This window comes from Carcharhinus amblyrhynchos, chromosome 6 (assembly GCF_965287045.1).
Source record: "Carcharhinus amblyrhynchos chromosome 6, sCarAmb.v2.hapA, whole genome shotgun sequence".
Lineage (NCBI taxonomy): Eukaryota > Metazoa > Chordata > Chondrichthyes > Carcharhiniformes > Carcharhinidae > Carcharhinus > Carcharhinus amblyrhynchos.
In genome coordinates, this window is record NC_137329.1 from 50,047,465 (window position 1) to 50,062,130 (window position 14,666).

General features: G+C 42.5%; 1 protein-coding gene across 9 annotated transcripts in view; it reads left to right on the plus strand.

Annotated features, from left to right (window-relative positions):
- The window catches only part of LOC145343915 (protein phosphatase 1 regulatory subunit 12A-like), a 186,615-nt gene that overhangs the window by 85,676 nt on the left and 86,273 nt on the right, over nucleotides 1–14,666 (plus strand). For all 9 annotated transcript variants that reach the window (XR_013886820.1, XM_080190438.1, XM_080190440.1 and 6 more), the window contains exons 4-5: nucleotides 7,543–7,702; nucleotides 8,957–9,101. Coding sequence is in view for 8 of the 9 variants with exons in the window: in XM_080190438.1 (XP_080046564.1) it covers nucleotides 7,543–7,702; nucleotides 8,957–9,101 (305 nt within the window). In the remaining variant the exon portion in view is untranslated. The remainder of the gene's footprint in view (nucleotides 1–7,542; nucleotides 7,703–8,956; nucleotides 9,102–14,666) is intronic.

Sequence of the window (14,666 nt, forward strand, 5' to 3'; positions counted from 1 at the left end):
CAAAGGGTGGTGAATCTCTGGAATTCTCTGCCCGTTGAAGTGGTGGAGGCTACCTCGCTAAATATATTTAAGTCATGGGTAGATAGGTTTTTGACAGACAAGGGAATTAAGGGTTATGGGGAGAAAGCGGGAAAGTGGAACTGATCCACTTCAGATCAGCCATGATCTTATTGAATGGCGGGGCAGGCTTGAAGGGCTAGATGGCCTACTCCTGCTCCTATTTCTTATGTTCTTATGTTCTTTCTTGACTTATGGGTGCAGTGGGGGCTGGGGTGCATCATCAACCCTGGGAATTCCATTTTCCTTTAATGGTTTGAGTTTCCTTTTGATGTTTTATTTGAGCTACAATGCCCCACCAAGGGTTGTATCACCCATGTCATTTTTGTTTAAGTTATTGATTATTGTTTTCTTAAAATAGTATGAATAAGGGTTGGGCAGCAGAGAAGCATTGTTGACTCCAAAACCTCATTTTGATTAATTTATTTACTTGTTCACTTACCCACAAGGTACTCGAGAGTATAAATAAGGGTTGGGCTGGAGTGCTTCATCAGCCCTCACAATGTCATCTTTATTAAGTTTGACAAGTTTTCTTTAATTTTTTATTACAGTGCCTCTTTGAGGGGCTATTACTTTAATTTGTTAATTGTGTTTTCTCTTCAATAATTTATTTATTCATACAAACGATTATAGATAGAGGATAGCTAGGACACTGGACCTGAGAGAGGAGAGCTGTGAGCCTGAACAAAGTCAATAAACTCTCTCAATAAGGGACAGCTCTGAGTCTTGGTTTCAACTGCACCAACCATCTTGGATCCAGTTAATATCGAACAACATGTGAATGACAGCACGTCATTCACTGAGCTCCTGAAAAAAGCACTGGACTTGGTCAGAATCACTGTTCACTGTGAATGCAGAATCCATTGGAGCAGGGAAAAGTTAGCCAGGCTATTAGCGTAATAACTTTAAAAAAATACTTATTTCACAACAACATGGTTAAATTTACCAGTCGAGTTGTATTTTCTGCCTTTTTCACTGCCTTCACTAGAGGCCTGGGCTTGATCACAATATTTTTTTCCACCCATTGAACATCAATGGCTATATACAGCCAGCATTGTTTGAACATGCACGGTGTGCTCAATCTCCCAGTATGAATCCGCACCCATTTAGTCCGCTGAGCTGCTGAAATGTTTCTTCAATTGCTGGAAGGTACTGTTCTTCAAAATTATTTGGAAAAGAATCCTAGGAGACAAAACGAAAATGCTTTTTAAGGAAATGTTTATATTAGATGTTTATTAAAAAAATATACAGACACTGTGTGCAGCATACATATGGGTCCTGAGATTCCTGACGAAGAGAATAGGGTGTAGAATAGGGTGTCCTCATGACAAACATTTTGTAATAATTGATTTGCATTCTATAAATTTCAGAAAGCACTTTAGGGTGAGACACTGTGCATTTCCCAAGCTGGCGATTTCATTTCAAAGGAGAGTTGACTTTTTTAAGTAGAGAGTAAACTTTTGTCCCGTGTTTCATTGACCATTATGAAATGTAAAACTCTTGTTCCTGACATCTGTGAGAGAAAGGTTGATGGTTAGAAAATGTAAGGATTTCTAATTACTGACACCTGAGACATCTAGGATGAGAGTGCATGAATGAGCAATAGGCAAAGAATGACTTCCATCATCTTGTATTGAGTTATTCTATTCTACAGGGAGAGGTACCAAATGAGGAAATCTCTGGGCACTTGATCTTCGAGAGTGCGAGGGGAAGTGTAGATTAAAGGTGAAGTGGAATGATGGAATGGTGAGGTTTTAGGGGTCGAGCAGTAGTTCAAAGATAGAAGTAACAATGGAAGTGAGTAGCTATCATGATGGAGGGAGCGGTAGTCAGTGAGGGAGTAATGCTGTGGTGAAAGGACACAATGAGTGTGAGGGACCTCACGGGAGCACAAGAAATGGAGGATATGAACGTGAGTGGAGGTATCTGCAGACCACATTTTCTGAGGAGAACTCCACCGGGAAATGCCCTCTTTTATCATAAATGGCCCTTTCTCCAACTATGCCATGCTCCCAACCCAAACAGTAGTTAAAAAGAAAATAAAAACACAGAGGGGAAAAGCAGATTAGGGCAGATGAATGAATGAAGTCCCGGGACGAATGAAGCAGATGAGAAGAGAATGTGGCAGAAACAAAAGAGGTGAAATAACGTCAGGAGCAGCAAAATAAAGAGATAGGCAAGAGAAGAAAAAACTTTGATTTGTCTCGTGTGTTATATCATTGGAGACCCTTCAGTGGGTATTGTGATTGAAGTAGCAGAAGGTGGGGAAGCCTGTCTGCAGTTTGACAATCCCAACCATGCAACCCCAACTCCCCACTTCCCCCCCTACCTCCCCCCTCACCCCCCACCCCACCCCATCCCTTCTCTTTCTGTCTCTCTCTCCACCCCCTCCTCCCACCAAAAAAACCCAGAAAGATAGACTGGCTGACTTTCTTTTATGTAAAGCCTTTCACAACTTCAAACCATCTCAAAGCACATTGCAGAAGAGGAATTGTAGTCACTGTTGCATTGTAAGAAATACACACAAACAGAATTGAGTTAATACCAGTTAATCTGTTCTAATATTGGCTGTGGGATAAATTTAAAGTTTATTTATTAGTCACAAGTAGGCTTACATTAACAGTTCAGTGAAGTTGCTGTGAAAATCCCCTATATTCAAAACACTGACTCTAATGCTCTTTGAATTGTCCACCTAAAGAGAACAGAATGGGCTTTGATTTAGGGCCAAATTTCGCTGCTGAGACTGGTGCTCAGCTGAGAAAATTCACAATTTGGGAGAAACTTCCCTGAATGGTCTGATTTTCCTTTCATGGGGATGAGGCGGAGTTGGTGATGGATACCAACTGGAGTCAGGTCCTGTACCCGCAGAAAATGTGTAACGGCAACCTCAGGGACTGCCAATTCTGAGGTGGGCTATTTAAAAGGCCTTGGAGCTTTAAGAACATAAGAACATAAGAAATAGAAGCAGGAGTAGGCCATCCAGCCCTTCGAGCCTGCCCCGCCATTCAATAAGATCATGGCTGATCTGTCGTGGCTCAGTTCCACTTTCCCGCCCTCTCCCCATAACCCTTAATCCCCTCTCCTATCAAAAACCCATCAACCCGCATCTTAAAAATATTTAGCGAGGCAGCCTCCACCACTTCAACGGGCAGAGAATTCCAGAGATTCACCACCCTTTGAGTGAAGAAGTTCCTCCTCAACTCCGTTCTAAACCGCCCCCCTTTTATCTTGAGACTGTGCCCCCTAGTCCTACTGTCTTTTTTGAGTGGGAAGAGTCTTTCCACCTCTATCCTATCCATCCCATTCATCATCTTATACGTCTCAATGAGATCTCCCCTCATTCTTCTAAACTCTAACGAGTACAAGCCCAGTTTATTCAGCCTCTCCTCATAGCTCAACCCCCTCAACTCCGGTATCAGCCTAGTAAACCTCCTCTGCACTCCCTCCAAGGCCAAAATATCTTTGCGCAGGTGCGGCGCCCAAAACTGCACACAGTACTCCAGCTGCGGCCTCACCAACGCCCTATACAGCCGCAGCAAGACCTCCCTACTTTTATATTCAATCCCCCTCGCTATGAAGGCCAGCATCCCATTCGCCTTCCTGACCACCTGCAAGCTGGGTTTTTGCGACTCATGCACAAGGACCCTGAGGTCCCTCTGCACCGTCGCCTGCTGCAGTTTTTTGCCCCGTAAGTAATAGTCCTTCCTACCATTATTCCTACCAAAGTGGACCACCTCACACTTGCCAACATTAAATTCCATTTGCCATTTCCTGGCCCATTCGCCCAGCCTATCTAGATCCTTCTGTAGACTCTCCACACCCTCCGCACAATTTGCCGTCCCCCCAATCTTGGTGTCATCAGCAAATTTCGACACTCTACACTCGGTTCCCTCCTCCAGATCATCTATATAAATGGTAAAAAGCTGAGGCCCCAGCACCGACCCCTGGGGCACTCCACTAGTCACCATCCGCCAATCCGAATAGCACCCATTGACCCCCACTCTCTGCCTCCCATTTGACAACCAATCCTCTATCCACGCTAACACCCTACCCCCAACTCCATGTCCCTCAACCTTCTGCAATAACCTCTTGTGAGGCACTTTGTCAAACGCCTTCTGAAAATCTAGAAAGACCACATCCACCGGCTCTCCTCTATCCACCGCCCTAGTGAAAAGAGCAAAGCCTCAACCTCACATCCCCTCACCATTCATATGAATTCGAATTAACTAAATGCCACTGCCCATAGTTCATCGCACTCTCTACACTTCTTAGGAAGTTCCTCGAAATTGAGGATCACTTGCTTCCGCGCTAAAAATGAGTTCTCAGGTGACTGTGCGACCTGTCCAATATGGAATCTGTGGGATCTCTGTCACAGATGGGCAGATGGTGGTTGGAGGAGTGAGTGAGTGGGTGGGTGGGGTGCCTGGGTTGCCATGTGCTCCTTTCACTGTCGACACTTGGCTTCAGTTTGCCCTTGGTAATGACATTTGAGATTTTTAGCCCCTTCCCAGATGCTTTTCCTTAGGTGGTCTTGGGGCTGGATCTCTTAGTTTTCAGACCTCATTTTAAGGGGTGGAAGATGCCTGTGCGTGAGTTCTTCTAACGTGTGGTGGCTGTTACACAGCAGCCACCTCATGGAGCTAGGCCTCGGTCCAGTGGCAAAGGGGTCCAAGGTGACTGGAGACCAGGCTCCATTATTTGGGCCTAGGATGTAACAAGCGCTCATACTCCTACTGTCCTTCTTTATCCTTCCCACAGGATTGTTATCCCTGGGATTCATGAAGTGCAGTGGCGGTGTCATGAGGGTGGCACTGGCCTCTTGCTATTGATGATTGTGCTGTGCCTCTCTTGCTGTGAATGGTCCCGCTACTCTCTTCTCACTCTTCTAGGTGATTTTTGACTCCTTGTTCTCTTTTCATTCGTAGATGTCATATATTTGGATCTCCAAATGGCATCTGATAAGATTCCACATAAAAAGTTACTGCATAAGATAAGCACTTGCAGGGTTAGGGATGATATATATTAGCACTGATAGAGGATTGGCTAAGTAACTGGAAACAAAGTGTTGGAACTAATGTATCATTTTCAATTTGGCAAACTGCAATGGTGGTCTCAGCATGAACCCTTATGCAGCAGTCTTTCTGCCTTCCTCAGAGTCACAGAATAACAAAAAATAAGCAATTCAGCCCATCAAGTCCACACTTCTCAGGTAGCCCTACTCTCTTGTCTTTTCCTTCCCAACTTGAAAATGTATCTATTACCCAATTCTCTTTCAACAGCCAGATCCTCAGGCAGTGGATTCCAGATCTTAAACACTCTGTGTAAGAAAAGTATTCCCTCCTGTAGCATTTGTTCTTTTGCCAAATCACCCTAAATCTATGCCCCTCACGGCTCTGTGCTAACCTATGCCCCTCTAGCTACCCTTCATGGACACGCATATCATCCCTATCAACATTTGCAAAATTATGCCGACCCATGACTCCCCCACTCATCCGCATCACCCTTTATACCCAGTGGCAACTTTGAGCCCACTCATGACACTCTCACCAACCACACTTTGCCCTGACATCCTCAATGCCAGCTCACCTAGTATCCACAATGTGCAGATCTTAGAAGCCATGTTGAGATGAAATAAAAGCTCTATTTCAGATATTACTATATTTTTTAAAAAGTCTAATATTTCATAATTCCTTCAAGCACTTAATTCCTTCTAGAAACAAACATTTGTTTTCGAAGTGCCACATTAAAGACAGCTGACTCCTTTCCAACCACTTAGAGCTGTCAATCAAACTCTGATAACAATAGGTTGTGGAAGCATTTAAGCAGCACTAACCCTATCATGATAACATTCAAGCTTATAACAACAAGGATATGTTGAAATTATGCACCAATTTTGTTTTATCAATTCGGAATACCAGCATTGTGTCACAGATTATGCTATTTTTTGAATGTTGGCGCTACCCACTGGTGGGCCTCTGCTAAACCAAAAAGTGTCTTATTTTCAAATCAGATACATTATTTTAAGCTGTTCAGTCACCATTGCAAAGTTAAGGTCTCATTTTTATGCGTATCATCCAGTCAGTAGAACTGAGGGAACAAGTGCATTAAGGAAATGTTGTTGACGGGGAAGTCGATCAAATTGCAAATGAGGAGGATTATTCTTCCCACCTATTTAAATATGGACAGCCATTCCTCAACTATTTAAAGAGTGTGATCAATTGCTTCATAAATGGAGGGATTCATTAGCCGACAATCATTACTTTTGACTCTCTAATATTTTTAAATGATTCTCTCACAAACTCAAAACATGAATCAGCTATGTGAACAATGATTGTCTGATAGAAAAATAACTGATCACTAGGACGTGTGATATGATATGGCAGTCGAGCAATGGTAGTGTCACAGGACTAGTAATCCAGAGACCCAGGGTAATGCTCGGGGGACCTGGGTTCAACTGCCACTATGGCAGATGGTGAAATTTGAATACAATAAAAATCTGGAATTAAAGTCTAATGTTGACCATGAAACCATTGTCGAGTGTTGTAAAAACCCATCTGGTTCACTAATGTGCTTCAGGAAAGAAAATCTGTCGTCCTTACCTGGTCTGGCCTACATGTGACTTCAGATCCACAGCAATGTGGGTGGTTCTTGAATGTCCAGCCAGTGATGCTCACATCTCAGGAACAAATTTGTTAAAAATGTGAGGTTCTGCTATATGGAACAGCGTTAATAAATCTGAGCAGACCTGGCAATATCTTCACCAATAAGCCAGCAGCAGAGCGAAATTTACTCACATGAAGCCTGGTTTCCAAGGAGAATGATTGGAATTGCATGAAGCCTGTTAATTGAGAGAAAATTTCCATGCAAAATCCTTGCTTTTTTTTCCAGTAGAAGATTATTTAGAATTGTTTCAAAGTTTTCAACTCAGGTGGTATTGGTCACAAATTGTGCATGCATTGTGTAGGTGTGTGTGTGCATGTGTGTGTGTGCATGTGTGCACATGTTTGTTCTATTGTTAATGCTTGTCTAAACAGAACATCTCCTCTTTCGGGTCAACTTATTGGTGCCCTGGCCACAACCTTGAGCCACGATTGACACTTAAAACAAGATAAATTCTGACAGTTTTCACCTTCACTCCAGTCTTCAAGTAACCTTTGCTACCTGACTACCTCGTAGCATTCAGTTAACAGGTGAGAGCGCTACCACCAAGCCAATGCTGACACCTCCGTGAATCTCTTTTGCCGTGACAGTATGCTGTGCTTTGGGAACTCCTGAAGGAATTCTCACCCTGAACATTCTACGTGTGCTGCAATTTAAATGGCAAAGGGAAAGCTGAAGGAAGTGTTGAGGGAAAAAAGATTACAGTTTTAATAATGGCAGCATATGCCACAAAATCAACAAGCACACAGAGCAAGGTATATTTAGAATGAGCCAGCTATTGTGCTGAAATGACAGTGACAGATTTTTTGCTTTTCTTAATTTCAGGGATTGATGTGGAAGTAGCCAGGAAGGAGGAAGAACAGCGAATGGTCCAGGATGCCAGACAGTGGCTAAATCGAGGGAAAGTGCAAGATATCCGACACCCAAAAACAGGAGCAAGTGCCCTTCACGTTGCTGCAGCCAAAGGCTACTTGGAGGTTATGAAGTATGTACATTGGGCTTGTGCAAAAATTAATTGTGTTCCCAGTGTTAACTGAACACATTAAACCCCGGCTGTCCATTTACCCAATTTCATAGAGGATTTTTTTCAAAGCAGTGTTAGAATCTTTAATATTTGGTGCCTAGTTAACATTGTTTGTCAACAAAAAGTTCACTGCTTTGTGCAATAAGGAACAAGGAGAACAGCAGGGACTTTTCTGTGCTATAAGGAGGAAGCTTAGAATGATTACAAGAAGGTTCTTTGAGCTGTACCAGGCTAAGAAAAGGATGGGGCAGAAGAACAGTTTGGGGAATTCTCAAGCTTTAAATCTGAGTTACTACTTGCAACTCTGGGTTAGCAGTTGAGATTGTAAGACAGAGCAATTAGGAGAGTGCAGCATGCCAGTATCAGAGCATTCAAGCAGAATGTCCAGAATGGGGTCTAGCCCTGGTGGGTGATGGGAAAGAGTGCGTTAATAAGAAGATAGTCTGTAGCATTTTGATTCTTGGCCAATAATCCTCTAATCAGTGGCATTTTCCTGAAGATCTCTGGAGAACTGCAATACTGCTTGAATCAGGAAATGAAAGGGAATAAGCAGGATGGCCTCCAGCTGTATCCTTGAATTTTTCTTGGCTTCAATAATAGTTTCTAACTCCTGGGACTTGGCCCGTGGAATCTGGGTTCCAATCAAGCCAACAACGCTGACATTGTAGCAGTCTGCCCGCTCTGATGGCAAAATAGATCCTGAGAATTTCAGTCTTGACTCACTTGGTGGGGGATCAGAAGTATGAAACTGCTGTTAACATAGTGCTAATGGGCATTGAGCAGAATAAGGTTGGCTGATGGTGTGGTTAATGTATATTGTTGGGACTGCGTGGAAGAGATTTACTGTTAGTACAGCCTGTTATGGACCTGACCTAAGTGACCTTGATCAGCCAGTGTGGAGCTTTATTTATGTTGCACTTTTCTGGAGAATGCTTCATTTTGACATTGAATATAACATGTGGAAAGGCACTGATTACCTTACTTTCAGTTTCAAAGTTTGCCAAAATGTTTCAGAAAATAAATTCACTTAATCTTGCAATCTTCACTGTTCGCTCACTCCCTCTACTCTTATTGGCAAAACTCCATGATCTTTCTGTTTCGGCTCCAAAAGTTCAATAAACAGGATTATTCATCTAGAGAAAACAACGAAGGTGCTTTCTCTTGTGCATGCCTTTACTCAAGATGTCTTTATGTATCACATCTCTGTTGCTGCAGGTTGTTAATTCAGGCTGGCTTCGATGTCAACTGCCTAGACAATGATGGTTGGACTCCATTGCATGCAGCATCACACTGGGGCAAAGAGGAGGTTTGCAAACTGCTAGTGGAGAACTTGTGCAACATGCAAGCCATCAATAAAGTGGTGAGTCCTTTCAGGGCTAACAATCTCTTACACTGATGATGCTGAGTGGAGACCAGTTGTTGACTCGGGCTCCTGTCTGTTAATTTTTGTTGGTTAATGTGCCCTTTTGGTATGGTATCAAGATTTACAGACTTAGAAGATCTTAGATTTCATCCCAGTATATCCTCAGGCAACAGCTAATCTGTTACAGATAGCCTCGATCTCTCTAGGCTAGAGGAGGAAAGAATCATCCATGGTTCCCAATCTTGCTTCTCAGCCAGTCACTCCTGGACGAGACTGGATTGGGCACAGCCTGTATTAATCCAGTCCTTCACACTGTTGTGCACAATGGTTGTCCTCTAACATCCCGAATTCCTAACTGCGTCTTTACTTAAGATAATCCAATTCCTTACACTTGCAGGCTTCAGAACATTTTAGTCTTATTAGTTGTATCAGTATGAATGTGAATTTGGTTCCCATGCAGAATTAATGTAAAGCTTCTCACCACCTGGATAAACTTGATGCCAAGGACGATTATCTGAATAATGCACTATATTTTGCAATTTTATACTTCATTAAACAAAATTACCCTCCACTATTATTAGACCAAAGCTTGCTGGTGTGGTGCAATGATACGCGTTGTTGAACCTTATTTCCTGCACCCTTCTGCTCACGTTTAATTTGCCTAGTAAAATGCAAGTTGATAACAGTGTATTGAGGTGACGGGGCAGTGTATCTCCTTACCCAATGAGAGTTAAGAATCGAAAAAGAAGCAAAGGGAAAACAGAAGGATGGTGAATTGGAATCAGATTGGGGGCAGGAAGAGAAATAGAGTGAAAGGAAGATTGGATTAAGGGAGACAGAAAAAAGAAACAAAAAAAAATCAAAAAATGTAATTTTAGTTTTTGTAGAATTTACTCTGGGATTAAAGTAGGGCATCAAGAGTAAGTGGTGATGGTAAAGAGAAGAAAGCTGATTGATAGATAGAAGATTCAGGATACCTTGATGTTGGATGGAATGGGTCGAAGGGCTCACTGATCTTTTCTAATTCTTTATCAACTTAGCTTCATATTGTGCTGCATTTTGCTGTACCACAAGCCGAATATTCCACTTCACGTTCATGTTGAAGAAGGGATAGAGTTACAGAGGATTACAGAATGGAAGTAGGACCCCTGTCCATACTGCCCAGTTTTTACCATTAAGCTACTCCCATTTGCTCCATATCTCTCTACACCAATTTTACCCATGTCTTAAGTGCTTTTTAAAAGACAAGATTGTATCCGCCTCTACTACTACCACTGACAGCTCATTCCAGACACTCACCACCCTCTGTGTGGAAATATTGCCCTTCTGGACCCTTTTGTATCTCTCCCTTCTCACCTTAAACTAATGTCCTCTAGCTTTTGATTTCCACAACCATTGGGAATAGATGTTGACTACCTGTCTTATCTATGCCCCTTATTTTATAGGCCTCTATAAGATCACCCCTAAGCCTCCTATGCTCCAGGGGAAAATGTCCCAGTCCATCCAGCCTCTCCTTATAACCCAAACCACCTGGTGGCATCCTATAAATGTTTTCTGCACTCTTTCTAATTTAATATTATCCTTTCTGGAACATGTTGAACACTTCCCTTTCTCAAAAGGCCATCTTTGCCTAGGAGAACCAGCATTGGATCAGCTGTACCAGGTGAACCTTCTGTAAACTCTAGCAGCAAGTGTTTGACAACAAAAACCTCTGCAAGACTTCGTGTACAGAGTAGCTGTTGTCACCATGCTTGAGTATGGCAGTGAGACCGGGACTGTGTATGAATTAGAAAAATTCCAGAAATGCTTGTGCCGCATCCTCCAGATTCAAAGGAAGAATCTTCGAACATACACTAGTGTCCTTTCTGAAGTCTGCTCCATAGGAATTCCAGCAAAACTGCAAAATCATGATCTATGGACTAGGCGCTGTGTTTGGATGGCCGAAAACTTTTCTCCATCAGGTACTGTTTTCTCAATTCACAAGTAGCCAATGCTCCAGGGGAGGGCAAAGAAAACGCTTCAAAGACGCTCTGAAGCTCTCCTTGAAAGGCAGCAGCATTAACATGAACGAATGGGAAGATTGTTCAAAATGGTGGCAACTTGTCCAGCTGCATCATGTTTTGAGTTACAACATCTTAATGATGAGGCAGAGCGAAGGAAGAGAAGAAATAAACAGGAAGTAAATTCTGTGCTCTGAATCTGAGTACCCAATAGGACATCTTGCCCCATGTGCAGACCTAAACATAAGATCTACAGGTTGAGAATTGATCTGTTCAGTTAGATGAAGATCCAGGGCAAAAACTTAAGACTCTGAATGAATAGATGTAATCATCAAATCAAGAGACAGCCTTGGCTGATGACACTTACCACATAGCCTATTGTTGTACAGTACTCTATGACTTTACATTGCACTGTATTAGCTTGTATTGTAAAACAAACCGAGCATATTCCCGCCTGTCATCAAATTGTAGCCAGAGAATTACCTGCAGCAGCTTCTCTTCCTGCTCTTTCACCATTTGTTCTGGCATTCCCCCATGATTGAACCATGGCCTCACAGTTTCCCCATGTACATTGATCATGCTGAGCTTTACCTAGCATGGTAGCACAGTGGCTAGCACTGCTGCCTCATAGCTCCATGGACCTCGGTTGAATTCCCGGGTTGGGTCATTTTCTGTGTGGAGTTTGCACATTCTCCCCATGTTTGCTTGGGTGCTGCGCTTTCCTCTCACACTCCAAAGTTGTGCGGGTTAGGTTGATTGACAATGCTAAATTGCCCCTTAGTGTCCAGGGATGCTTGAGTTAGAGGGATTAGTGAGGTAAATATATGGGGTTACAGGGATAGGGCCTGGTTGCGTTTGTTGTTGGTGCAGACTCAATGGGCCAAATGGCCTACTTCTGCCCTGTAGGATTCTATGATATTCTACTTTCAGCTCTCACATTCAGTACTGAAGCAGCAGAAATTTCCTCTATCATCTTTGGTTCCCACCACAAACTCTCTTCCTTCGCCACTGAGTCCATCCCTCTCTATGGAAATGGTCTGAGGCTGAACCAGTCCATTTGCAACTTTGGCATCATTTTAGACCCAGCGGTGAACTTCCCACCACAAGTCTGCATCATTACTAACACTGCTTTGTCTCACCTCAGCAACATCGCCAGACTCCATCCATGGCTCAACTTTTTAAAAATCCATTTACAGGATGTGAGTGTCACTGGCTAGACCGGCATTTATTGCTGAATTGAGGTGGTAGTGGGCTGCCTTCTTGAACCGCTGCAGTCCTTGAGATGTAGGTACACCCAAAATGGTGTTAGGAAGGGAATTCCAGGATGTTTATCCAGCAACAGTGAAGGAACAGCAATATACTTCCAAACCCAGTTGATGAGTGACGTGGAGGAAACTTACATGTGATGGTGTTCCCAGGCATCTGCTGCCGTTGTCCTTTTAGATGATAGTAGTCATGGGTTTGGAAGGTGCTGTTTAAGCAACTGTGGTGAGTTGGTTTTTTTAAATGCTTTATGACTGGCAGCAGTGCCTTCATCTGCCAAGGTCTTAAGGTTCGTCCCTTAAACATTTGCACTTTTCTTCTTCTCTTTCTTACTTCATGACAGTACTTAAAAACTAGTGCTTTGGCCAAGATTTTGGCCGTGCTCTATAATCTCCTTAACTGGCTTGGTGATAAGTTTTATTTTACAATACTCTAGTGACGTGCCTTGGGACTTTAAGATGTTAATATGCTACATAAACACAAGTAGTTGTTGTTTTTGGATAATGTGCATCCTCAGCCAAGAGAAACAAAAATATTAATTAGTGACTTTTTGCCTTACTGTTTGGAACTTGCAAACGGACTGTCAGTTGCTTACTTGCCAACAATCGCCATACGTCAACTTTGAGAAGTTTTTGTTTCATGTTCCATTATGTTGCACTGTATTGCTGTATATGCAGTGTGACATTCCATGTTATTCTGTGTTGTTGTTCGATATTGCTGTGGTGTTTTGTTTTGGTCTATATTACAATACTTAGCTACACTTCAGTATTTGTTCTAGTGTTCAGTTTCGCACCATAATCATCTATGTCAGCTATACTGTACTTTATTTCTCAAGACTAATGTGCTGTTTTATACTGTGCTGTATCCTTTGCAAATATTTTTTAGTATTCATTTATAGGATGTGGGCATTGCTGGCCAGACCCACACTTATTGCACATTCCTAGTTGCCCTTCAGAAGGTGGTGGTGAGCTGCCTCCTTGAATCGCTGCAGTCTCTGAGATATAGATACACCCACAGTGCTGATAGGGAGGCAGTTCCAGGATTTTGACCCAGCAACAGTGAAGGAATGACGATATATTTCCAAGTCAGGCTGGTGAGTGATGTGGAAGAGAATTTCCAGGTGGTGGTGTTCCCAAGTATCTGCTGCTTTTGCCCTTCTAGCTTGTAGTGGTTGTGGGTTTGGAAGGTGCTATCGAAAGGAGGCTTGGTGAGTTCGCAGTCTAATGTTCAGCAACCGATTCAGTAGTGAGATTAAATACTGAGTATTCAGATCAATGTTATACTGAATTTTATATTTCTCACTGAATTCTGTATTGTGCTGTCTGCTTTGTCTGTATTGAAGAGTGCTGCTTCATATTGCACCAAGTTGCTCTGTTTGATTTTGCTGCCTAAAGTGATATTATTCGTTAATTATGTTTTTGATTTGCACTGTACTGCTCTGCTTTGCATTATACTATTTTAAACCAAAGATGCAGATTAGAGTATTGATGTTGCAGATAAAAACCTCTTGGAACTGTTGCAATCAATGGTTCCACAATGGAAGCTGTTCAAAATGTAAGGCTGATGTGAGTGCTATGTAGTAAAGAGGATGGGCATCAATGAAGCATTTACAGAAGGAGTAATTCCAAGATTGATATTGTTAAACCTGTAGGAAGTGATGCACAACTAAAGCATATTATTTTGCACTTGGTAAAGTTAATCTTGTGGGCTGTTTTTTCCTGTTGAACTTGCACTGTAGATTTTTATTTCATCGTTTCAACATGTTGCAAATGTTTCATTGATTTGAGTCATTTGGGACCCCTGCAATTTGCGGAAATATAGTATTTCTTTTTAGGTGGTGGGCTGTAGGGAATTGATAAAGCTTTAATCAAAAGAACCAGAATCCAATCTCCCTATGACTAGTCATAAAGACCATGTGGATAGTGAACTCAGTGAAGTTTAGAAGGATGAGGGGAGATCTCATTGTAACTTCCAGAATACTGAAAGGCCTGGATAGAATGGATGTGGAGTAGATGGTTCCATTAGTAGAAGAGACTTGGATCTGAGGCTGTGCCTCAGAGTAAAGAAATGACCCTTCAGAACTGAGATGAGGAGGAATTTCTTCAGCCAGAGGATGGTGAATCTATGGAATTCATTGCCACAGAAGGCTGTGGAGGCCAAGTCGTTGAGTGTATTTAAGACAAAGATAGATAGGTTCTTGATTGGTAAGGGGATCAAAGGTCATAGCAAAAAGGCAGGTGAATGCGGTTGAGAAACATATCAGCCATGATCAAATGGTGGAGCAATGGGCTGAATGGCC